At 51.6% G+C, this 26,833-nt stretch overlaps 1 protein-coding gene across 6 annotated transcripts in view; it reads right to left on the reverse strand.

Moving 5' to 3' along the window:
- The window catches only part of SPECC1 (sperm antigen with calponin homology and coiled-coil domains 1), a 243,189-nt gene that overhangs the window by 111,470 nt on the left and 104,886 nt on the right, over positions 1-26,833 (reverse strand). For 4 of the 6 annotated variants that reach the window (XR_010729589.1, XM_066264352.1, XM_066264351.1 and 1 more), the window contains 3 exons: positions 19,306-19,513; positions 13,299-13,372; positions 12,701-12,879 (listed from right to left, as the gene is read on the reverse strand). Coding sequence is in view for 5 of the 6 variants with exons in the window: in XM_066264352.1 (XP_066120449.1) it covers positions 12,701-12,879; positions 13,299-13,372; positions 19,306-19,513 (461 nt within the window). In the remaining variant the exon portion in view is untranslated. Of the gene's footprint in view, positions 1-6,951; positions 7,285-8,126; positions 8,488-12,700; positions 12,880-13,298; positions 13,373-19,305; positions 19,514-26,833 lie in introns of those variants that run through there. The other 2 variants (XM_066264355.1, XM_066264354.1) reach the window with 2 other exon arrangements.

A 26,833-nucleotide genomic window follows, 5' to 3' on the forward strand; every position in this document is an offset into this window, starting at 1 on the left:
GGCGTACAACGGTTCTTAAAAAAAAAAATCTGATGGTATTTCTTGGTTAAATTAGGTTAAATCTATATTTAAGAAAAATACTACCAATATTTATTTCATCGCTCTTGTTTTAATGCAATAATATGCCCTTAGGGACTGGGAACCCATACCTGAGAATGACAGGTTGTCAGTTGTAGGTGAGGTCACCTGATGCAGGGACACAGGGCAGGAGACCCATCTCCCGAGGACCATGTCATCTGCTACTCACTGGCTGCTGCTCTACCTTACAGAGCTTCCACTACAATCTAAACATATAGATGATATATAATCGCACATATGTGTGTACCTTTTATTATTTTTTTTCTTTCTTTTTTTTTTTTTTTTTTTGTATTTTTCTGAAGTTGGAAATCGGGAGGCAGTCAGACAGACTCCCGCATGCGCCCGACCGGGATCCACCCGGCATGCCCACCAGGGGGCGATGTTCTGCCCATCTGGGGCATCGCTCTGTCACGACCAGAGCCACTCTAGCGCCTGAGGCAGAGGCCATGGAGCCATCCCCAGCGCCTGGGCCATCTTTGCTCCAATGGAGCCTTGGCTGTGGGAGGGGAAGAGAGAGACAGAGAGGAAGGAGAGGGGGAGGGGTGGAGAAGCAGATGGGTGCTTCTCCTGTGTGCCCTGGCCGGGAATCGAACCCGGGACTCCCGCATGCCAGGCTGATGCTCTACCACTATACCTTTTATTTTAAAAATGTTATCAAATCTCTCCAATTTATTGCTTTCCCTGCTTGGTTACAGCAGGGAAACAGTCTACAAATGTTGGTTTACTACAGCACTTACATCACCAACACAGGACACCACTCTGTGTTCTCTAACTTGATCCGAGAACAGATGAGCTCTTCAGTAATGATTTTTAAAGTATTCAAAGGTTGGCCCTGGTCGGTTGGCTCAGTGGTAGAGTGTCAGGCCAGCGTGTGGAAGTCCCAGGTTCGATTTCCAGTCAGGGCACACAGGAGAAGCACCCATCTGCTTCTCCACCCCTCCCCCCCCCCTCTCTTCCTCTCCCGCAGCCATGGCTCCACTGGTTCAAGTCCATCGGCCCTGGGGGCTGAGGATGGCTCCATGGAACCTTCACCTCAGGCACTAAAAATAGCTCGGCTGTGAGCATGGCCCCAATTGGGGGTTGCCAGGTGGATCCTGGTTGGGGCACATATGGGAGTCTGTCTCACTATCTCTCCTCCTCTCATTTGGAAAATAAAAAAAAGTATTCTAAGGTTAACTAGGTTTGGAAGCTGTCACATTATGCCAGGGCAACCTTCACCACTGGCAGGTTAATCCTTGTAAAGAACACCGGTCCTGTCCAGCACGTTTACAGCCAGTCGTTCCGTGAAGGAAGCCCAGCTCCAAGCCTTTCCCGGTGCTACACAGACTCACTACCACGACCCGCCCCCGCCCACCTAGCTTCGGAACCAGACGCCTAGCCACCTGACCTTCCGTTACTTTATTTAAGTCCTGTCCTTGTGCCTTTGCTACTTCTATGTCCTGACCTGAACCGCAACTGTCTCCAAATATTTATTTGTGATTCACGAACTATATATCTCAAAGAAGTCTGTAGCTCCAGAGTGAGACAAATTAGTAAGTCTTCTGTCGCTCAGGTGTCAAGCAAAGTCTGCAGTTCCACTTTTGAACTTCAATATAAGTCTGTCGAGGACAATGAAAACAAACAGGGTGAGATGGTAATCTGGACGCCCGCGTCTCACTCTCTAAACCACAACAAGAAGAACCGAAGAAACAGATTGTAAAAATCCTTCCTCAGTATTGGAAACCGCAGAAAGATTATCATCTACTCTCATTAGACTTTGAAGAATTTCTGCTTTAGAGAGAATAAGGGGGGAGAAACAGGGAAAGAAAATACTAAGGGATTATCCCAATTCCCTTTTCAAGAAAACAGAGATAAGGGGAAACCCCGCTAACATCCCGTACAAGCGGGCCAGGGCCGGGAGCAGCACAGGCTGCCCAGACAGCAGGCAGAGCGTCCTTCCCGAGAAAGATCGGTGCCCTTAGGTTGTGACCGTCCAAGGAAGCTAGGGATGGTTTAGCCCAGGGACAAAGGACAGTGCCACATCAGGAAGAAGGCCATGGTACGTCCTGAGGTAGACAACAGGCCCAGACAAAACCAGTCCTAGAAAGCTGGCTCCCACATCCCAATTTCACCAAACAGAAGACACTGGACACAAATGAATTTTCCCCTAGGCAAGCACACCTATATACTCTCTCTGTAGAGAGTGCGTGCGTGCATGTGTGTTATATAGGTATATATATTTCTCTATTCTCTATCGGAGCTTCTGTGTCTCTGACATGTAACACAAAGTTACCTCAGGAGACTTCCTCCTTGTCTAAGACAGAAAAAGGTAGTTTGAAGTCATCAGGCAAAGGGAGTCAAGAACTCAGCAGAATCTACAGACACTAATCTGGGGGCCAGCGCCAGCCCCTACGACACTTCTATCTGATTAAGCAAGAAAAAGTGGTAGGCAGACGCAAGCTCTCATCTATGACTGCATTTTGTGACACAGATGGAGAGAATCACTGAACTCAAGGGAGAACGGGTATTTGTAAATTCATGACAGAACACAGAACCAGACGCTCGACAGCACCCACCCTGAGAACACAACGAAGTGCAGGAAAACGATACACGAACGATGACAACTTAAACGAAGAGACCAGTTCAAAGACGGTTATCAGTGATCAAATAGAATGCCATTCAACGGGGTTTTTTTTGTTTTTTTTTCCTGTATTTTTCTGAAGCCAGAAACGGGGAGAGACAGTCAGACAGACTCCCGCATGCGCCCGACCGGGATCCACCAGGCACGCCCACCAGGGGGCGACGCTCTGCCCCTCCAGGGCGTCGCTCTGTTGCGACCAGAGCCACTCTAGCGCCTGGGGCAGAGGCCAAGGAGCCATCCCCAGCGCCCGGGCCATCTTTGCTCCAATGGAGCCTCGGCTGCGGGAGGGGAAGAGAGAGACAGAGAGGAAGGAGAGGGGGAGGGGTGAAGAAGCAGATGGGCGCTTCTCCTGTGTGCCCTGGCCGGGAATCAAACCCGGGACTTCTGCACACCAGGCCGACGCTCTACCACTGAGCCAACCGGCCAGGGCCAACTGTTTTAAAGTAGAACCAGTTCAAGAAAAAAAAAGAGGAATGAAGACAGATCAGAAAAGTCTCCTGGAACGTAGAGGAAATGAACAATGAGAGGTGGGACTTCGAGTCAGCGGGCAAAGGGGGACTCTGGTTATAACCGGTGCTGGCAGGCCTGGCTTCCCACGGAAGGAGAAGACCTACATTTCACATCAGACGAAACAAAGAAAGGAAGGTTTAATATCTGAGAGAGAGAGAGAGAGAGAGAGAGTGTGTAAGATGAAGAAAATGTAACAGCTGATTTGTACAAGATTAGGGTAGGGGAAAAATCTTAAAAAAACAAAAACAAAAAACCAACACCCAGAAGGAGTCAAGAAAAATACTGACAGATTGTAACACGTAACAATATAAAAATTTTCTATGACAAAGAGGACAGAGACAAAAGACCCAAAATACACTGGGATGAACACACATCCTTAATGAGAAAAAAATCAGCTTGAGTGTGAAACGAGCAATTTTCAAATGATTAATATACATTTGGGTGTTGGGTTGCATTTCTCAGGGATTTGGCATGGTGTTGGGACCAACTTGGACTTGGTGAACATGTTAAGGACACTACTCTTTTATGGATTCTTGCTGTATTGGCCAAGAGTTTGCTTAAAGGCTTTAATCACTGTAAAAAAAAAAATAGAAGACTGGATAAAGAAGATGTGGCACATATACACCATGGTATACTATTCAGCCATGAGAGATGATGACATCGGATCACTTACAACAAAATGGTGGGATCTTGATAACGTTGTACGGAGTAAAATAAGTAAATCAGAAAAAAACAGGAACTGCAGGATTCCATACATTGGTGGGATATAAAGATGAGACTAAGAGACATGGACAGGAGAGTGGTGGTTACGGGGGGGGGGCAGGGGGAGGGAAGGAGGGAGAGGGGGAGGGCGAAGGGGAGGGGCACAAAGAAAAGTAGATGTAAGGTGACGGAGGACAGTCTGACTTTGGGTGATGGGTATGCAACAGAATTGAATGACAGGATGACCTGGACATGTTTTCTTTGAATATATGTACCCTGATTTATTGATGTCACCCTATTAAAATTAATAAAAATTTAAAAATATATATACAAAAAAAAAAAAAAGCTCCAGGAAATGTACACTGAAGTACTAAGGAGATGGCATTTGTGGCTTACCCTCTGGGCAAAAATTAAGACTGACACTCGCTGTGTGTAAACAGCGGCTCTCATCAAGGTTAAAATGTTACAGTCTTAGTAAAGCAATCTGACGCTACCTGTTAAAATAATGCAGCAATCCTATCTGTTAAAATAATGAACCCATCCTCTCAAAATAAAAAAACACAAGTCTATAAGGCTAGATGAATAAGGATTATTATGGTATTATCTGGAAAGAAAAAAACGGCAAAATATAATCTTGATTCATCAGTACGGCAATAGTTGAGTAAGGCACACATCCGTTCTCTGGGGATACCACATAACGATTAAAATGAGTTAAATTCCTGTATATCAACCGGGAAGGACGCCCATGATACAATCATTATGTGAGATGTAACCACCCGGAGTCACGTATAGGCTATAATCCCATTTTTTGTAAAAATATACAAATTAACCATATATATGCACACGTGTATGTGTGTGTGTGTGAATACATGAAGATGTTAAGGGAAAATATAAATATATACTATGAGCACTGATTACCTTACAGGGGGTTACTGGAGGGCCAGAAAGATTAACATTTTTCTTTTTTTTTTTTTCTTTTTTAACAGAGACAAGAAAGAGTCAGAGAGAGGGATAGATAGGGACAGACAGACAGGAACGAAGAGAGATGAGAAGCATCAATTATCAGTTTTTCGTTGCGACACCTTAGTTGTTCATTGATTGCTTTCTCGTATGTGCCTTGACCGCGGGCCTTCAGCAGACTGAGTAACCCCTTGCTGGAGCCAGCGACCTTGGGTCCAAGCTGGTGAGCCTTGCTCCAACCAGATGAGCCCGCGCTCAAGCTGGCGAGCTCGGGGTCTCGAACCTGGGTCCTCTGCATCCCAGTCCGACGCTCTATCAACTGCGCCACCGCCTGATCAGGCGATTAACATTTTTCTTGACACACCTCCATTTTGTTACCCATATAACCTAAAAAGTCTTCTTAAGAAGGAATCTGATGCATGACATCACCCAATGACCAATCTGTTTTTCAACTTCTACGAGACAAACCCAGACTTCAGATTTCATGTGGTATTTTCCGACCGAGTTTTGCTTTAAAGACTAATTCTTGCAAAATTAGTATAGTTTCGCTCCTTGCTCTCTTGTTCTAATAAGAAAACTGCGTAAAGGAAAAAATGACGCTTCCATTTAAAACCAGCCTCCTCCTCGTCCACAACTTGTCTTGGAACTCCGAGCTCCGTGCAGTTACTGGACGTGGCTTTCCCGGTCTGAACCGAACGCACTAGGAAACGGAGAACAAAATGCCGTCAAGGCCCTGTAGAAATGCAGCCGGTGATTAAAATAAATAAATAAAAAATCAGGCAATGGACTCTTCTAGATAACATTTATTTAGCACTTCATAAACACTTACATATAAAAATATCTGAAAGTCCCCAGAGAAAGGACAGGTCAGAACAGGGGTGCAGACGCAGCTGGGCGACTTGACCTGAGTACTTTTCTTCTTGCTGAGATCTGAAAACACCCGGCAAGTGAAATTTAGAGAGCATTCTAAGGGTTCTCAACCTGAAGTAAAGATCTCCCGGTATATAAATTTTTATCTGGCTAGGTTCTCCAGGGTGCCACCCACAAGGTCCTTCTGAGTTCGAGGGCGTTCCTGTTCCTAACCCCCCTAGGGGGTCAGACAGCGCCTCCTGTCTTAGCCCAAGGCCGTGGGGAGTGTGCCCCAGCTCCTCACGTGAGAACGGCCGTAGGGTTGGCTGAACTGGACACACAGAGTGTTCACCAATGTCGTGCTTCCAAAAGTTTAAAATCACACTTTGAACTTAATGCTTCTGAATTAAAAAAAAAAAAAAAAAAAAGTCTTGAAGTTTCCAGGGTAAGTTGTATTCATTTATGAGGCTTTGGTTGTATCAATAGTTTGTGACAAGTTTTCAGGGAGAGCTCAGCGCTATCACTGCGCTGAGCTACCTGGTGTAACGACATCCTTTCTTATCAACCCAACCATCTACTTGCGCTGGGCCCTGCCGAGATTTCTGGACATCCAACGGAAACTTAGTGGGTGGCTTTGCTTCAGATGAGGCAATGGAGTCAGACCCACCTTCCACAGGCCGATCGTGCCTCGGCAGAAAGGAAGCAGAATTTTCTAACTTCTTCGGAACGAGCCATCACACAGATGGCTTCCTCTTTTGCCTTAAATAGCATGAATGCCAAGATGATCTAACAGCATATGAAAGAGAAAAAAAAAAGCATGAAAATAAATTCCAGAAAGTAAAGCACAAGCAGGCTGGCACCTCGAACTTGTTCCCTAAACACTCTGGCTGCGCATTCAAACTTGGTTCACAACGGACGTGAACTTTTTTTATTTTTCCTTCCAGAATTTCGTTTGACGCTCCAATAAAAGACTGCTGGATCTTCTGAGAAAAAAATTTTTTAAATAAATAAATAAAGGGGAGGCACCATCTTTGCGCAATGAGTCGATGTCAGAAATGTTGGACAAAAGGTAACGAGACTCGAAGCAAATTGACTCTGTGTGAGACGGTCAGTGGTCGGAGGGGACGGTGGCTCTGTACAAAGGGGCAGCGGGTCCTGTCCGCGAGCCCCCGTCCACAGACATGGGGCAGCGGGTCCTGTCTGCGAGCCCCCTTCCATAGACATGGGGCAGTGTGTCCTGTCCGCGAGCCCCTGTCCACAGACATGGGGCAGCGGGTCCTGTCGGTGAGCCCCGTCCACAGACATGGGGCAGCGTGTCCTGTCCGCGAGCCCCTGTCCACAGACATGGGGCAGCGGGTCCTGTCCGCGAGCCCCCCGTCCACAGACATGGGGCAGCAGGTCCTGTCCGCGAGCCCCCCGTCCACAGACATGGGGCAGCAGGTCCTGTCCGCGGGGCCCCCCTTCCACATAGACAGGCTGTCGCTTCCCCTCACGGCAGGGCGGGGCTGGCTGGCTGTCCTCCGTCAGTGCTGTCTCTGCTCTGCTAGCTGACAGAGACCAGGGAGCTGTGGAAATAGAAGCGGGGGGGGGGGGGGGGGGAGGCTGGTGAAGGAGTGTCTTAGCGCAACGTGACCTTCGTGTATGAACGTCAGGGCCGACCGCCACGGACACTGTCCCACAGGGAGAAGGTAACGCCCGGGACGGGACCCACACGGTCCTGCCGTCCCGATTTCTCAGGAGTCAGAAGTCTTCGGGCGGGCAACACGGCCTAGGCTTCACTACCCTCCGCGAGGTCCTCCCCGGCAGCCGAGGATAAACAAAAGCAGGCTCCTGGTGATTGACAGCAGCCTGCGCCTCCCCTCATCTGTCCTATCATCAAGGCCAATAAAATGAATAATAATAATAATAATAATAACGCCTTTTTTATCCTAGCATAAAGCCCTAAAGGCCTGAGGGAGCTCCTGTCCAGACATTCCAAAGCTCATCCGTAAGGGGGTCGGGGGGCGAGGAGCAGGAAGGCAGACAGCTGTTTCGAATGACAGGCTGTGCATCAAAAGCCACAAATGCAAACTTAAGCCGTGAACAAATAAATAGTAAAGAATGGCGGGAGGGCGAGGCTGGCTGGGACACCAGAGGACTACCCTGGTTCTACAGGGACCAAATGAAATGTCGTCAGCCCCCAACGACCTAAAGAATGGCTGTGAGGTCTGCTCAGGCACCTCGTCGGGGTCTCCGCGGGAACCAGCCCCTTCCACCAGAGCCAGAGATGCCGATCAAAGCATCTGCAGCCAGACGGCTGGGGGGAAAAATAACTTCGTGACAGGAACCCACACCTCCCACTTGCACACGCTCCCTGGCAGTGACAACCACAGAGCACCGGGTGAGCGGCGGTGACGCAGGGCGGCCGTGAGGACAATACCACAAAGGGCGACGCGGACACGCGGCCGACAGGGCAGGTGACGCGGACACACGGCCGACAGGGCAGGAGGCGCGGACACGCGGCCGACAGGGCGGGCGACGCGGACACACGGCCGACAGGGCGGGCGACGCGGACACACGGCCGACAGGGCAGGAGGCGCGGACACGCGGCTGACAGGGCGGGCGACGCGGACACACGGCCGACAGGGCGGGCGACGTTTGCGCACACACAGGGTTAAGAGCCAGTTCCAGGGCATCTGGAGAATGACCTGCAGCCATGCCGCTCGCTTCAGAGGTGACAAGACGAGGACCAGCGGGGACAAGCGAACACCTGCCGAGTGTCCGACATGCTAGGTTAGAGACCGAGACAGTGAGTTAGGCACAGATGGTTAGTATTTTCAAAGATCTCTCTCTCTCTCTATCTTTTTTTTTTAAGATGTTTTCCTTGGGTGCTTATCGGCGTCATACGATAAACAGTAAAAATGGAAATGCGTCACCCTAACCCGAATGGTCTTGACTGAGAGAACACACAGACTGGGGTCTCTCCCTGCTACCGTCTGAGAGGCCTGTGTCAGGTATGGCTCACCAGCAATCCTCTCTGTAGAAAGACTGTTATGTGGCCTGTCAAGTCAGCAAACGTCAGGCTGTGTGTGCGCTCTCTGTGTCTGTCATGCTCTGGACTCAAGACGTTTCAGGAAAAAAAAAAAAAGATCTGATGTGTTTGTTTCGGTAGGTGAAAATTTTCATGGCCGCGTCTCTCTCCCAAAGGTTCACAATTAGAAGAAGCCGGCGTTGAAAAGTTCTTCATTCCCCTTTCATCCGTGCATCGGTCCATGTCCAGCAAAACGGATCACGTTCGGGTCCGTAAAAACTACACTGGCTTGCCTGACCAGGCAGTGGCGCAGTGGATAGAGTGTCGGACTGGGATGCGGAGGACTCAGGTTCAAGACCCCAAGGTCGCCAGCTTGAGCGCTGGCTCATCTGGTTTGAGCAAAGCTCACCAGCTTGGACCCAAGGTCGCTGGCTCGAGCAAGGGGTTACTCGGTCTGCTGAAGGCCCACGGTCAAGGCACATATGAGAAAGCAATCAATGAACAACTAGGGTGTCACAACGAAAGACTGATGATTGATGCTTCTCATCTCTCTCCGCTCCTGTCTATCCCTCTCTCTCTCTGTCTCTGTAAAAAAACAAAAAAAAACAAAAAACAAAAAAAACTACACTGGCTTGTTCAACTTTCTGGAAGAGGGAGGTGAGGTCCACAGCCCAGCCAAGAGATGGACATGCCATTTCCCCGGGAACCTGCACTGGAAAGAAGGTACTGTGGGCAGCTGAGCCCTGACTCCCCTGTCAGAGGAAGACCAGCTCTCCAGCAGTCTCAGGGAGCAGCAGAGCGCACAGGGCCCTTTAAAGATAGCCTGCTCTTACCTCCTCATTTAAGAGAGGAAGGAGCGAGGTCTGGGAAGGAACTGTTGACAACTGGTGGCAAAGAAGAGCCCAGTGTCTCATTTTCCCATAACATCAGTTACCTGCTACAATCAACACACCTTTGAAAACGTAACAGGACTGGTGATCACTAATGAGCCAAGTTTTCAAACTATCTAGAACGCTAAATTATATAACAGTCCACTTTGCCTGAGTTATTGAATTCTTGGTAATAGATGCCAACTTCATCTGCCCTCCTCGTAGCCGAACTGAATGTCTTCGAATGTCCGTGCCGGCAAAATGGGAATTCAGGTCAGTTAATCCCGTGTCACGGTCAAGGTATGCTTTTCAGGTGCTCTTACCTTCTCTTGGTTGTACTTGGAAGACCTCATCAGAGAATTTCCTTCGAGTTCTTTGGCTTGTGCCAAAACCAAGAATGACTTCTGAGTTCTCGCTGGAGGACTGTCAAAGTTAAATCGAGTTCCAGGCAAGAACCCCCTCAGTCAAGGTGAAAAAACACTATGTCACTTCATGACCCATTGAGGGCGTGAGTTGGTTTCAAGTCTTGAGCATGTGGTCAGGTTCAGGAAGTGGCTGAGCCCTCAGCGAGCCAGGAGTAACTTTCAAAAACAGTCAACTCTTTAGAAGGAACAGTTTGCCAGAGGAGCGCAGAACCGGACAGGAACAGCCCGACAGCTGTCTGAGGTCCTGCCCAGCGCAGTGACACTCAGGAAACGCACTGAAGCCTTACAGGGATTCAGGACTATGCCACGGGCTGGGTGGGTGTCAATTCTAAAATTTGATGTTTTGCAATAAGAGATTAAATTGATAAATGGGGAAGGTCGGATTGCAAATCACTAGAAAAGCATGTTTTTTTTTAATATGCTGTTAAAAAAAAAAAAAAAAAGTGAGCTTACGTTTGAAGAGGTGGGACCCACCACAGGGAAACAGAACTGTCAAGACGCATGCAAAGATTCCCTAGGGCCCAGGGCCCGGGCTGCACACCCAGGCCTGTCGTCCCAGAATCTCTGCTGGAAGTGCGGTTCCTCCCAGCATAACAGACTCAAGACTGGTCTTTTACTGTTTGCTTCTAAAAATACAACATAAACATGAAGTAATGCAAGCTATGGTTTGGTTCCTCTGCCAAAAACATACAATGTTAAAAAAAAGCAAGACAAACGGACACATCAAGGAAACAAAGGAAAACCAGAATAACTTCACAACCACGTCAGTACAGAACGGCTTTCTTACTCTCCTTCGCCCTGAACTGAGAATTCACACGCTGTCTTGGCCAGAGGGTACGGGCGTGGCTATAAAATCATGATCTTGCTTTTCGGGCGTGAACTGTGGAAATCAGCTACATGTCTTTATCTCAATCTTTCTCTTAGAGGCTGTTGTCTATAAAACTGAACAGGAGACTGATTGAAGCAAGTTGAGCAAAAGAATCAACACAAAATTCTGAGAAAGAAAAAAAAATCTATTCTTTGCCAATGTCACGAAACCCATAATACTCAGAATCAAGCCAATAAACAGCCTTCCCAATCGGGAAAAACAAGTAAAAAGAGCAGACTGTACAATCAACCCTCAGACCTACTAAATTTGATGTAAAAAATGCTACGTTTGAAAGACATCTGAAAATTCAAAATGATTTCCTAATGGCCAAAAATCTCAAAGTCAAGGACATTATTGGGGAACTTAAGACTGCATTTGTTGCCCTGGCCAATTGGCTCAGCGGTAGAGCGTCGGCCTGGCGTGCAGGAGTCCCGGGTTCGATTCCCGGCCAGGGCACACAGGAGAAGCGCCCATCTGCTTCTCCACCCCTCCCCCTCTCCTTCCTCTCTGTCTCTCTCTTCCCCTCCCGCAGCCGAGGCTCCATTGGAGCAAAAGATGGCCCGGGCGCTGGGGATGGCTCCTTGGCCTCTGCCCCAGGCGCTAGAATGGTTCTGGATGCAACAGAGTGATGCCCCAGAGGGACAGAGCATCGCCCCCTGGTGGGCATGCCGGGTGGATCCCGGTCGGGCACATGCAGGAGTCTGTCTGACTGCCTCCCGGTTTCCAGCTTCGGAGAAATGTAAAAAAAAAAAAAAAAAAAAAAAGACTGCATTTGTTTAAAACCTAACCTACTGCCCCTGGCCAATTGGCTCCCTAGTAGAGCGTCGGCCCAGTGTGTGGATGTCCCAGGTTCGATTCCCAGTCAAGATACACAGGAGAAGTGCCCATCAGCTTCTCTACCCCTCCCCCCACCCTCTATCTCTCTCTTCTCCTCCCCTCCTGTAGCCATGGCTTGATTGGAGCAAGCTGGCCTTGGGTGCTGAGGATGGCTTCATGGCCTCCACCTCAGGCACTAGAATATCTCAGTTGCTGAGCAACAGAGCAACACCCCAGATGGGCAGAGCACTGCCCCCTAGTGGGCTTGCCCGGTGGATCTTGATTGGGGCTCATGTCCAGGAGTCTGTCTCTCTGCCTCCCCTCCTCTCACTAAAAAAAAAAAAAGAAAAAAAAAAGCCTAACCTATTGTTTGTAATCCTGCAAACCATTTAAATTTTATATAACAATGAACTCTGGGACTGCTTTGGGAATACCTCTCTCTGAAATTCGCTGCTAAGAAAGTTTAAACGGGGCCACAGATGCACGTTTCCCACGTTCATCCTTTTTTAACCCTTATTTCAAGGGTTTTTCGAAGTAGCCCACCTATATTGCGAACACAGAAGCATGTCCCCGGGCCAGGAGGAACGAGTCCCTCCTCTGCGGGCCGGTCCCCTGCTGTAACAGAGTGCCCTACGAGAGGGGCCACGCCCCTCCCTCCGCTGAACTGTGCTTCCTGCGCTAACAGACGCTGCGATCTGAGCGGCGTCCGGGGCGTGACGTCCAGTCTCCCGCCCCGAGGCGCCTGGCTAGAGTGCTGATACACGTGCAGAGGCCCGAGAAGGGCATGACCAGTGCCGGACGGCCTGTGCTAGGTTGTGTGGTGGCGGCTGGGGTGGAGGGAGCCCCAGGGAACAGCCCTGCAGCACGGACAGACGCAGGGGCGCACAGAAAGCCATGCGCGGGGTGGGGTGGGGATGAAGTGAGAAGCCAAGTGCTGCGTGGGAGCGCGCAGCCTCGTGGGGCATGGGTGCGTGGGTGCGCGGGGGGGCCCACCTGCGGCGGCCCTGCATGTCCCCCAGCTCCTTCTGCAGCCGCGCGTTCTTCTCCTCCTCCTCCAGCAGCCGCCTCCGCACCGTGCGCAGCTCCTGCTGAGCCTCGCACTTGATGTCGTTGGCCACCACCACGGCCATCTGCAGGTCCGCCTGGAACCGCCGCCACTCCTCGGTCTCCTCCTGCAAACGCCCGAGTCAACGCCCGCATCAGACGCACGCGCACGGGGCTGGTGACCCCGCCCCCCACAGAGGGCTCCAGGGTCGTGTGTCCCCCCCACCCCCCTACACTCAACGCAGACCGCAGACCAGCTGGGCAGGCCTTTGGGAAGCACTGCTTTGCTGATATCTCACTTCCCCAGACGGCACAGGTGGGGATGACACCCCTCTGGTACCTGAGGGCTCCGCCCTGAAAACTGCCGGAATTTTACTTTCCGCTAACGCGAATTCGGGCCCAGGCCAACGCCCTGGAAATGGACCCGAGAGCACAGGCCAGACAGAGCGAGCAGGGTATCCTTCAGAGGTTTCCAGGCCTAAGAGGGAACCACTCCCTGTGAGGCGTGGGAGGGGGTCCCCGCCCCCGGCTGTGACGCGCCCCTCACCTTGACCTGCTTGGTCAGGGCCTTCAGCTGCCTCTCCAGGTCTGCCTTCTGTTCCTCCAGCTGCATCACGCTGCCTGCGGAGAAAGGAGAAAGGAGAAAGGAGCCGGGCAGGGGTTGGAGGGGTTGGTGAGACTTCCGTGGAGAAGGTACGCCAGGTGGCGAAGGGGCAGCTCAGGGCTGGGCGACCGGCTTCCAGTAACATCCACCTGTTCTCCTCTCCACTCCATTCCCAGCACCCAGGAGACCGGAGCCGGGCGCCTGGAGCTCTCTTCTGAAATAGAGAACGAACGGGAAGAGTGGAGAAACCCACCCGGTGGAGCCTAGGCTAGGCTGTGAGGAAACCCGAGAGCTACACACGTTTCACACTCGCTCCCAGCCTCCCTGGTATTCGTACACATCATCCTGAACGCCCTGTCGCTGTTGAGGCTTCTGTGGAGCAGGACCTGACGAATTATCCCTCTTGTGACGTTTAGACCCATTCTAACATTGCCGTGCTTGATCGCAGTTAAAACTCCGAATCCACTCGGGAAGCTTTTCAAAACCATGGATGCGGCCTGACCTGGGGTGGCACAGTGGATCAGGCATCGACCTGGAATGCTGAGGTCACTGGTTTGAAACCCTACACTTGTCTGGTCAAGGCACATGTGGGAGTTGATGTTTCCTGCTCCCCCCTTCTCTCTCCCCCCCCTTTCTAAAATGAATAAATAAAAAAAGACAAGCATGGGTGGTCAAGCCCCAGACTCGGACTCACGGAATGAGAATCCCCCCCGGGGCAGACGGGATGCAGGTATGCGTAAGCTCGCAGCTCCACAGGCGACCTGACCACCTCTCCCTCCTTACAGAAGAGCATGTTTAGTTCCTCCCTCTGTCTCCGCCCCGGTTCTCTCCCTGTGGCTATCAAATCTGGTTGTGTCAAAAAATAAAAAAATAAAAAAATAAAAAAAAACAAAACAAAAAAAATCTGGTTGTGTCCTCTACCGAGTTAAAATTCTGCAACGTGTCCTCACACTCCACCTTGGAGCAGGTAGTTGCCTATTAAGAATATGAATCAGAATTGTCAGAGAAGCTGAAGCCACCCCCAACAGCGTCAGGTCCTACCCCAGCGGTTCTCATTCAGCACGCGGGGAATCCGTGGGGGGGGGGGGGGACACTGCAGAATGGGAAAACACTCCTCAGGGTTTTATTTGATTTTCCTGTTCGTTTCTTTCAAGGATCTTATGGGGGAAGGAGTGGCAGTTACTCTCGGCTGGATTTGTGCGTCCCTGGGCCTCCGAGTGAAGACATCCAAAGAATAACCTTAATATCCCTGACAGAAGTTTACAACGTCTTGAAAGACACACCGTCTGTGTTTATTTTCAATCTTGGGTATGTTACCTTTCAGACACAGGAAGCAGGCCTGACACCTTCTCAACACATTAATTACATGCACTGGCCCAGTGTGTGGAAGTCCTGGGTTCGATTCCCAGCCAGGGCACACAGGAGAAGCGCCCATCTGCTTCTCCACCCCTCCCCCTCTCTTTCCTCTCTGTCTCTTCCCCTCCCGCAGCCAAGGCTCCATTGGAGCAAAGTTGGCCCAGATGCTGAGGATGGCTCCATGGCCTCTGCCTCAGGCGCTAGAATGGCTCTGGTCGCAGCAGAGCATCGCCCCCTGGTGGGCATGCCGGGTGGATCCCGGTCAGGCGCATGTGGGAGTCTCTCTGCCTCCCCTCCTCTCTCTAAATAATAGTAATAAGAAAAAGAATACAAAGCTGGACTTTTCTCCTTCATACTTTTCCAGAACGGCACTGCGTCTGTACAGACCCTGGCCACTGACAGTGGCAGGGAGGATTTGGCTGTGTTGTCAGCATGCCTGCTGAGAGCAGTCTGGACGACACTGACCTCGCGTGCCGATCGATGTCTACAGCTCTACTGTGTATCAGGTCTAACAGAGCCTGGAACCCGGACACTACAATCAATCGGTCAATCAATCAAGGTGAAGTACGTAGACTCAATTCTTATTACTTGTGTTCGCTACACAAAGGAGCCACGCACCCCGCCTTAGCGAACTGGACTATTAGGGTTCTGACACGAAACACAGAGCTAGCTAGGTCCTGCGGAGCCTCTGGTCGTATTTTCGTCAATTGAAATGCTCTTTGTGTTTTATATAACAAGTTCCTTTGCCAGTGTCCTTGTGGCAAAAGTCCCTCCCACGGATGCCGAAAACCTGCTCGTCCACCGAATGCTCTTCCTGCGTTTCAACAGGCAGTCTCCTTGTCTGCAGAGCCCACCTTGACCTGCAAGTGACTGAGGACAGGGAACACTTTCCAGACCCTGGGGAATGGGATTGTGAGTCTGTCCTGGTTTGGGCTTCACAAGAAGGTTGTCGTTTTGGGTTTTTTTCATCGGCTGTCATCTCGTGAAGCCACACACGACTTCAGCCACTCTTCCACGCTTCATCACACACCACCCATGTCTCTGTAGCAGTTTCTGACGTAGTCTCCTGGGCAGGCTGGTCAACTTCCTCTTCCCTTCTCTGGAAGTGTCAGTTAACGCTGGACCAACGGCGAGCACTGCTGATCAGTTAACACTGAACTCAGGGCCAACGGCACGGTGGCTCGTGTGTCAGCCCGGCTCCTCTGACACACCTGGGACCCGCACGTCAGCCCGGCTCCTCTGACACACCTGTGGCTCTCTGACACACCTGGGACCCGCGTGTCAGCCCGGCTCCTCTGACACACCTGTGGCTCTCTGACACACCTGGGACCCGCGCGTCAGCCTGGCTCCTCTGACACACCTGGGACCCGCGCGTCAGCCCGGCTCCTCTGGCACACCTGTGGCTCGCGTGTCAGCCCGGCTCCTCTGACACACCTGTGGCTCTCTGGCACACCTGGGACCCGCGTGTCAGCCCGGCTCCTCTGACACACCTGTGGCTCTCTGACACACCTGGGACCCACGCGTCAGCCCGGCTCCTCTGGCACACCTGTGGCTCGCGTGTCAGCCCGGCTCCTCTGACACACCTGGGACCCGCGTGTCAGCCTGGCTCCTCTGACACACCTGTGGCTCTCTGACACACCTGGGACCCGCGTGTCAGCCCGGCTCCTCTGACACACCTGTGGCTCTCTGACACACCTGGGACCCGCGTGTCAGCCTGGCTCCTCTGACACACCTGTGGCTCTCTGACACACCTGAGACCCGCGTGTCAGCCCGGCTCCTCTGACACACCTGGGACCCGCGCGTCAGCCCGGCTCCTCTGACACACCTGGGACCCGCGCGTCAGCCCGGCTCCTCTGACACACCTGGGACCCGCGCGTCAGCCCGGCTCCTCTGACACACCTGTGACTCTGACACACCTGGGACCCGCGCGTCAGCCCGGCTCCTCTGACACACCTGGGACCCGCGCGTCAGCCCGGCTCCTCTGACACACCTGTGGCTCTCTGACACACCTGGGACCCGCGCGTCAGCCCGGCTCCTCTGACACACCTGTGACTCTCTGACACACCTGGGGCCCGCGCGTCAGCCCGGCTCCTCTGACACACCTGGGACTCTCTGACACACCTGGGACCCGCGCGTCAGCCCGGCTCCTCTGACACACCTGGGACCCGCGCGTCAGCCCGGCTCCTCTGACACACCTGTGGCTCTCTGACACACCTGGGGCCCGCGCGTCAGCCCGGCTCCTCTGACACACCTGGGGCCCGCGCGTCAGCCCGGCTCCTCTGGCACACCTGTGGCCCGCGCGTCAGCCCGGCTCCTCTGACACACCTGGGACCCGCGCGTCAGCCCGGCTCCTCTGGCACACCTGGGACCCGCGCGTCAGCCCGGCTCCTCTGGCACACCTGGGGCCCGCGCGTCAGCCCGGCTCCTCTGGCACACCTGGGGCCCGCGCGTCAGCCCGGCTCCTCTGGCACACCTGGGGCCCGCGCGTCAGCCCGGCTCCTCTGGCACACCTGGGGCCCGCGTGTCAGCCCGGCTCCTCTGGCACACCTGGGACCCGCGCGTCAGCCCGGCTCCTCTGGCACACCTGTGACTCTCTGACACACCTGTGGCTCGCGCGTCAGCCCAGCTCCTCTGACACACCTGGGGCCCGCGCGTCAGCCCGGCTCCTCTGACACACCTGTTTCTCCACGAGGCACAGCACACAGCACAGCTTTTGCCTAGGGACACCACACAGCATCTGGGGACTACACCTGGGGTCCATTTTAGACAGTAAAATCACCCCCCAAAAAGCACAAAAATGCAAAAAAGAAAAAAAAAGAAAGCACATGGCACTCAATGAAAAGATGCTTGTCTTCAGCAGAAGAGCTGAAGTGAGAGGGAAGGGTCAGTCTGAGCTGGGAAGGCCCCTCGGGAGATAAACTCTTCACCGGTCCGCACAGGTCAGCACAGGACCGGGGCTGTGTCCAGAGTGCTGGTTCTGACGTTCTGGATACATTGTGGAAAGCAGGTGAATCCACAGGTATGGACTCCACGAATAACCAGCTTGAACCATACACGTTGGGGAATTTTTCAGGCCACCGATGATGCTATTTTTAGCACTGGTCAGTGTCACTAAAAGCTCTGTGCGTTCATTCTTTTGTTACAAAAGCAGAACACATTAGAAGACGTGATTTGAAAAGACCTATTTGGACGAAAGCAGGTGATGTTTAACTGGGCTCTTTTTAAAATAAGTCCCTATTCAAAGCAAACTGATTTCATACATAAGCCCTATGCATCAGTGCCTCTTGAGTAACAAAGTGACCACCTTTTCAGGTTATCTGATATCCTGCCGTCAACGGGACACACGCTGAAACTGTTTTCTCTCTGACACCAAGAGCACACACTGTTCGAGTCAGCCTGAGCCTCCGTCCCCCACCTTGTTACCCATCGGACCCAAGAGGACCCGCTGTCGTACCGGGTGAGGCTCACACGCTCAGTGTACCTAACACTCCAAAAATATATTGGCTTTTTTTTTTTTTTTTTTTTTACAATCACCCCACAGTTGACTCAAGTTCAACATCTTTTCCTTCTACATCCCCCGGTTTTCAACTTAGTTTAGGAGATGATTTCTCTTTCTTAATGGCCCTTCTTCCTAGGAGATGACAGGACAATCCGTTGACATCCTCCCCTGCCTTCCCCCAGGTCGCCCGCGGCCGGCCACCAGTTCCCTCTGTGCCCTGTGCGCTCTGGACCCCACGCCTCCCCGGAGCCCCCACTCACTCACTCTCCAGCTCCCGGACCCCACGCCCCCCTGGAGCCCCCGCTCACTCACTCTCCAGCTCCCGGACCCCACGTCCACTCACTCTCCAGCTCCCCGGAGCCCCCGCTCACTCACTCTCCAGTTCCCGGACCCCACGTCCCCCCGGAGCCCCCACTCACTCACTCTCCAGCTCCCGGACCCCACGCCCCCCTGGAGCCCCCGCTCACTCACTCTCCAGCTCCCGGACCCCACGTCCACTCACTCTCCAGCTCCCCGGAGCCCCCGCTCACTCACTCTCCAGTTCCCGGACCCCACGTCCCCCCGGAGCCCCCGCCCACTCACTCTCCAGCTCCCGGACCCCACGTCCCCCCGGAGCCCCCGCCCACTCACTCTCCAGCTCCCGGACCCCATGTCCCCCCGGAGCCCCCGCCCACTCACTCTCCAGCTCCCGGACCCCACGTCCCCCCGGAGCCCCCGCCCACTCACTCTCCAGCTCCCGGACCCCACGTCCCCCCGGAGCCCCCGCTCACTCACTCTCCAGCTCCCGGACCCCACGTCCCCCCGGAGCCCCCGCCCACTCACTCTCCAGCTCCGGGACCCCACGTCCCCCTGGAGCCCCCGCCCACTCACTCTCCAGCTCCGGGACCCCACGTCCCCCCGGAGCCCCCGCCCACTCACTCTCCAGCTCCCGGACCCCACGTCCCCCTGGAGCCTCCCGCCCACTCACTCTCCAGCTCCGGGACCCCACGTCCCCCTGGAGCCCCCGCCCACTCACTCTCCAGCTCCCGGACCCCATGTCCCCCTGGAGCCCCCGCCCACTCACTCTCCAGCTCCCTGGAGCCCCCGCCCACTCACTCTCCAGCTCCCCGATGAGCTGGTTGTTGTGGAGCTTGACGGCCCGGTGCTGCTCCACCTGGTCCTCCAGCTCGAAGATGGTCTCCTTCATGTCTTTGATCTCCGCGTCGTTCTCCGAGGCTCTTTCCTGCAGCTTCAGGCTGGTTCTGCTCAGCTGTTCGGCTTGACGGTCGCATATCTCCTTCAAGTAAGAGTAATCCTTCTCCACCTGAGGATGAGAGGAAGGTTCCCTGGTCAGGGTGACAGGAGGAGGCTCCCCGCACACCCCGGCACACGGCCGCACACGGGCATCGGGGCTCGTGGACGGGCAGCCAGGGGAGCTCTCAGCACACGCTGTGCCCCAGACGTGCCCAATGCTGTACACAAAGAAGTGTGGCATACGCAAAAGGACAGGGGGCTGGAATCTGTGTCCCCCCCCTTGCTACCATCCTTCTCTCAGGCACCTGGGTAGCAGGGCACTTGGCACTGGGAGGGAGGCTTAGCCCCTCCTGCAGGAGAGCCAGCTGGGCAAGCTGGGGGGTGTGAGTGTGTGTGAGATTCACCCCGTATCTGCTGTGGGACAGTGCCACCTGCTGGTAAGTCAGAGACAACACCCCTACGGGCTGACATCTCTCGACAAACCCCACAGCTCTGTAACCATAAAGTACTTCCGCTACACTGTTTTTCTTTTCTTTTCTTTTCTTTCTTTTCTTTTTTCTTTCTTTTTTTCTTTCTTTCTTTCTTTCTTTCTTTCTCTCTCTTTCTTTTCCTCCTTCCCTTCCTTTCTCTTTCTTCTCTCTTTCTCTCCCTTTCTTTTTATTTTTTAAAAGAAATATAACATTAAAATGCCATAGAGAATGCCAGCTAAAGGCACAGAATGTAGACATGTTGAGACACCAAAGACAAAAACTCATTCTACCTTCTCAATTTTTTAATCATTAAACATTTAAAATACACAGAAAAGCATGCCCATCTGCTTCTCCATGCCTTTCCCCTCTCCTTTCTCTCTCTCTCTCTCTCTCTCTCTCTCTCTCTCTCTCTTCCCCCTCTCTCTCCTGCAGCCATGGCTCGACTGGGGCAAGTTGGTTGGCCCGGGATGATAAGGATGGCTCCATGGCCTCTGCTGCAGGTGCTAGGAAGAGCTCAGGTGCTGGGTAACAGAGCAACTCCCAATACAGGCAGAGCATTGCCTCCTGGTGGGCTTCCTGGGTGGATCCTGATCAGGGCGCATGTGGGAGTCTGTCTCTCTGCCTCCCCTCCCCTCACTGAATAAAAGAAAAGGAAAGAAGAGAATAAGAGTTTTTATAGAGAACAGACTGGCAGTTGCCAGAGGGGAAGGGGGCTGGAGGGGCTGGGGAAGAAGGGATTAAGAAGTACAAATTGGTAGTTACAGAAGAGCCACAGGGATGTAAATGACAGCATAGGGACTACAGTGCAATAATACTGTGCTGACTGTATAATGCCAGGTGGGTACCTGACATGCCAGGGGGCCACTTTATGAAGTACATCGCTATCCAACCACACTGTGCTGTACACCTGAAACTAATACACAGAGAGTAACACTGAATGTCAACTGTAACTTAAGAAAAAAAAAAAAGAGTCCTGGGGTCAGACCCGACTTTGAATTCCGCCCTTCCTCCATTTACTAGCCTGAAGTATAATATCTATGATGATTCAGTGAAATGAAATGATGGAAAGGCTCTAAGAGTGCCTAGCACATATAAAAGCACGAAAACATTAGCTATTATTATTAAAATGTGATGAGATAAACTTTTATTTGTTTAACAGATGGATATAATGAGAGGGGCCTCCTGGTTCTGTTGCAAGTTCCTGTGATTCATTCCCTTGACTCATTCAACCAGTATTTACTAAAGACCTAATATACGGAAGAAGTCACCATGTTAAAATGATAAACACTGTAAAACTTAAATAAACTTGGAATGATGGCTTGAGGAACTTGACTGTAAGAAATGCGTTTAACTTTTTGTTGTGTCTGTTGTTACATCTCCACTTGCCTGCTCGTCCACTCCTGCTTAATTCCTGGCCCCGAAGGGGTGCAGCTGGCCAAGGGAGGGGGGGTATGGCTGAGGGAGGGGGCGTATGGCCGAGGGATGGCCGCCTTCATTCCTACTGGTCTAAGTGTGAGCTCCCTGACCCGCCACACTGCCTGCCGGGGAGGGGATTATACGCTCGTTTAGTGGACACTACGGAAGATCCGGGGGCTAAACACCAGCATCCCACTGGGGAACTCTCTAGAGAACCTTCAGAGAGCCCACCAGGGGGGCTTCGCAAGACCTCATCCAGGAGAGATAAACGCTGGCTGATGCCAGAGGCCTCAGAGACAAGTCCCCAGGTCACGTTCAAGACAGAGAATGGTGTTCCGGTCTCACTTCATGAGAGGTATTATTAACACGTGTAAAGAGAAAGCCAGGTCCCTGTAAAGCCAGTAGCCATGGCCACCATCACAGCCGCCTGGCCCATGCAGGTTCGCATTTGATTCGGACAGACGGTAATGAAACAACGGAGCCAAGAACTGGTGGGCCATTACCTTTTAATCCTAGCTTGCACCCGGCGGGCAAGAAATACACACAGTGGGAAAACACTTCCCTTTCCATTCAGGGCTCCCAAAGCTATTGACTTATCCGAGTTTCCTAGAATCTAAGGTTTCTACCTCACCAGCCCTATTCACCTCTGTTCCCCATCTCCTTCTCTCTGCACAAATTCTGCACAAACTGGCTTCTCCTTCAGCACTGTGCCTTCTTGGCTGATTCTCCTTTCCTCCACGTGGCCTTTCTCTGCTCTCCTCCAGCATGGGCTCCTCTGCCCCATTTTATAGTGTAGAAATCAAAACCTTTAATCCAATAAACAAACAGGAAAGTCTCTGACACAAAGTCACTTATCTGAGGCCTAATGGGATTCCTCATGAGAGTGCACCACCCCACATCATGCAACAGTCAAGGGTGTGGGGAAAAGCTTAGGCTTAAAACTAAGCCTTAGGTTATAACAACCCTGCCTGCTTACAGCCTGTCCCCCACACCCAATGCAAACTATAAGCGAGCAAACATATAGATCATATTTATAAACTTATTCGACCAACAGTTTCCCACAAGGAACCCCCAAAAAGACCAGTGACGATGGCTCCGTGCAGAGAAGCAGGGCCACCCGCCTCTCTGATGAATCACATGGAAGCCCAGGGGGTGGAAGCCCAGCTTCTGTGGTTCTGGCCCCACTGGCAAGACCGCCTTCCTCAAACCTCGGCTCTCTCTTTGTCAAACCCCCTCCACACAGTTCAAGAGCAGAGCCCTACACAGGGAAGTTCCAACAGTCTCATGCCGGCACACGACCGCCGTGTGTTCTGGGCCACATGACAATCACATCTGTCCTAATAAAGGACGGATGGGTATTCTGGTATGTCGCTGACTCTTCCGAAGCTGCAGCTCCTGGCGCACAGCGGGCTTCAGGCTCTGCACCAGGTGGAGGCCTGTGACACATTTCCTGAGGCCACAGCCCCCCTCAGAGGCCGCCAGGTAGACAGCCTGCGGCCCTCCCCAAAGCTGCCTCAACGTGCCTGCTCTGGACTTTCGCGGGGGAGGAGGAGAATGGGCTCTGTTCACACAAGTTTCTTACACGCCTTCTTCCCAGCACGAAGCTTAGGGCTCTGTTCTACCAGAGGTGATACACTGTTGCCAGCCAAATACACTGGGGAGAGGGGCAGGAGCTGTCCAGACAGCAGACACCTGAAAGGTCTACGTTTTCAGCTTAAACCTCCATCCTAACCAGTATTCCCAACAGCATCCGGCCCATGATTCATGGAGAAGTGACCCCAGGGTTCCCCTCAACTCTCCCAAAGCGATTCCCCAATCCTTCTGGGCCCCTCTGAGGTCCCAGGGCTCTTACACCAGTGATTGCAGCCAATCTGGATGTGGCAGCCTTCTGAGACACTCACCCCACAGAGCTGAAGGCTCTTAATATTCACCTTCCGCCCAGAACGGGAGAGCTGGGCACACGCAGAGCTCAGGGTCAACACTGCTCACCTCCGAGCGGTCTGCTGTGGCGGTTAACACAGGACAGGCACTCTGCTATCTGCTTCTGGCGGTTCTATCCGAAAGCTCTATGCAAAAACGTCAAGCGAAGCAACTTGGAACTGAAGAGTCAGAACTGACCCCAGGCACGCACAGAGGATTTCATACTAGACTACGTCAGAAAATCTGTTATTGTATTCACACCTCATTAAGGGAGAAAAACATTTTGATTCCATAAAAACTGTCAGATCATAGTAGATGTCCAAGAGCTACAGTACAGATCTTCCAAAATGCGTAAGATCCACAACAGATGCAGAAAAATCCAATCTTCCTTATAAAAATAAAACCAAATAAAACTCTTCTTAGTAAAAACACTTGCATAACTCAATAAAGTGTATAGAGATTTTATTGAGTTATGTATAGATGGCCACCACACATCCTTAATGACAGCATGTTGACAGCACTCCCTCTAGATAAGGAACGAGGCTGAGATCCCTCCGCGCTCACACTTCTATTCAACACTTAATGGAAAGGTGCTGCCCGTGGTCACAAAACTAACGGGCAGCCGGGTCAGGAGGGCCCAACCTTTCCGCCTCCCGGGCCAGCACTTATGTCCTTCACTCTAGTTTTGTGTTACAAGTCCTCCTATTTCCTCTGGGCATGGGTCCCTAATAAATTGTATTTATTTATTTCATCTGAATTCATGGTTGCTGGTGGACTCGTTGATATTCTGGCATGGGACTAAAATAAGCTGTTAGACTTCCTAGGAGGGCTGGGTTTTACTTTTTCTATAGTAATAGAAAAGGGCAGAAAGATTAGCACACGTTACTACCTCACGGCAATTACAGATCAATACGTCTAGGATCTTTTTCTTTTCTTTTTTCTAAAGTTGGAAACAGGAGGCAGTCAAGACAGACTCCCTCATGTGCCCGACCAGGATCCACCCGGCATGCCCACCAGGGGGCGATGCTCTGCCCATCTGTGGCGTCGCTCTGCCGCCATCAGAGCCATTCTAGCACCTGAGGCAGAGGCCGTGGAGCCATCCTCAGTGCCCGGGCCAACTTTGCTCCAATGGAGCCTCGGCTGCGGGAGGGGAAGAGAGAGACAGAGAGGAAGGAGGGGGGGAGGGGGGGGGAGAAGCAGATGGGTGCTTCTCCTGTGTGCCCTGGCCGGGAATCGAACCCGGGACTCATGCACGCCAGGCCGACGCTCTACCGCTGAGCCAACCGACCAGGGCCCGCCTAGGATCTTGATACATATAAAAGGAACTCTATGTGACACCATACCTCACACCTTTTACTTCAGACTCTTAACTCAAAATACTAGCTAGCCTGACCTGTAGTGGCACAGTGGATAAAGTGTTGACCTGGAATGCTGAGGTCTAACCATTCTAATCAGACATATGAATATATGAATAATATAATAACTTGTTTTAAAATACGTTATACCTCGTACAGACAATGCAAATGCTTTTCCTTTTTCTCCAAATTACACTTAGTTTATCCCTCTAAATCAGGGGTCAGGAACCTTTTTGGCTGAGAGAGCCATGAACATCATATATTTTAAAATGTAATTCCATGAGAGCCATACAACGACCCGTGTACATTAGGCATTATCCAATAAAAATTTGGTGTTGTCCCGGGGGACAGTTGTGATTGGCTCCAGCCACTCGCAACCATTAACATGAGTGGTAAGAAATGAATGGATTGTAATACATGAGAATGTTTTATATTTTTAACATTATTTTTTTATTAAAGATTTGTCTGCGAGCCAGATGCAGCCATCAAAAGAGACACATCTGGCTTGCAAGCCATAGGTTCCCAACCCCTGCTCTAAATTCTAGAATTTATTGTCTTCCTATAGCCAAAGCTGTACTAAAGGGCAAATTCGTACCTTTAAATGCTTTCATGAACAACCAAGAAAGGACAAATTTAAACAAAGAATTTTACTCAATAAACTAAAAAGAAACCAAGGACATCTACAAAAAAGCAAGATGAAAGAATTGCTTAAAACAGATTAGAAACAAATTAATCATAATTAGGTAAGAGTAGAATTTGATAAGGTACACTAGCTGGGTTTTGTATTCATAAAACATGTCATGACACACTCCATTTTTTCTAAGTAGGAAGATTAAATATGGTTAAGTATGTCAATACCAGTCTGTATGCATGCCCAAACATACATTAACTGGGAAAACATCTGCAAAGACATACAACAAAATGTTAGCGGTGTTTTGCTCCAAGCAGTTAGTTGAAAGATAATGTTTGTTTTCATCTTTATACTTTTCTGTATTTTCTAATCGTTCTGTAATGAATATTCAATTTTGTGGTCAGAAAGAAAGAAGCTGTTGTTTTGGGGTTTTTTTTGTATTTTTCTGAAGCTGGAAACGGGGACAGACAGTCAGACAGACTCCCGCATGCACCCGACCGGGATCCACCCGGCACGCCCACCAGGGGCGACGCTCTGCCCACCAGGGGGCGATGCTCTGCCCCTCCGAGGCGTTGCTCTGCCGCGACCAGAGCCACTCTAGCGCCTGGGGCAGAGGCCAAGGAGCCATCCCCAGCGCCCGGGCCATCTTTGCTCCAATGGAGCCTTGGCTGCGGGAGGGGAAGAGAGAGACAGAGAGGAAGGAGGGGGTGGGGGTGGAGAAGCAAATGGGCGCTTCTCCTATGTGCCCTGGCCGGGAATCGAACCTGGGTCCCCCGCACGCCAGGCCGACGCTCTACCGCTGAGCCAACCAGCCAGGGAGAAGCTGTTGTTTTAAAATGCCAAATTACTTCTCGTGGACACACATATATATTTGATGTAATACCAACTGAAACACCAAAGAAACAGATGAAGGACTGAGAGAAGACCTCAAAAAGGTTGCCTGGGAGATGACAGATACATCTTGCGACAGAGTAACAGAAGGGGGGCTTATTCCATAGACATTGCAACTTAATGTTGTCATGCTCCAATTAAAGCTACAGTTACCAATCGACAGTGCAAATGGGCACCTGGCTGCTACCTTCCATAGAACTGCTTCCACACTTTCAATAAAATGTGAATTTAAGGACACAGACAACGATAAAAACCCCAACACGACGACAGCCCAAGGCCAGTATCAGGTTGCAACTCACTAATCTGAAAGCAGATGAAGCCGCAAAGCAAAACCCCCCAGCAGCTCATGGCATAATCTCTTTCTTTAAACAGTCCCAACCCCTGACACAGGTGGGAAGACGTTTTCAGCCCCACTCGCCACGCAACCCCTAAACCACAGACCCAGAGCTTAGAGAAAATGGGGAACTCGGGAGTCTATCACGTCCAGCACTGCTCTGTGAGTGAGCAGAATATTATATGACCACCCACCACCTTTATCATGTTCCTAAGGCTTCTCACCTTTTAAAGCAAAGAAGTGATCGTTTAGTTTGGCCTTGGGTCAGAGGAATAGCTTTCTAAACAAAAAAAAAAAGGTGAGGAAAGAGAGGAAATGAAGACCGGGTTTGAATTATCCAACACCTCGATGTCAGCTCTGGCACGGGCTCAGG

The sequence above is a fragment of the Saccopteryx bilineata genome, chromosome 2 (genome assembly GCF_036850765.1).
Source record: "Saccopteryx bilineata isolate mSacBil1 chromosome 2, mSacBil1_pri_phased_curated, whole genome shotgun sequence".
In the NCBI taxonomy this organism is placed as follows: domain Eukaryota; kingdom Metazoa; phylum Chordata; class Mammalia; order Chiroptera; family Emballonuridae; genus Saccopteryx; species Saccopteryx bilineata.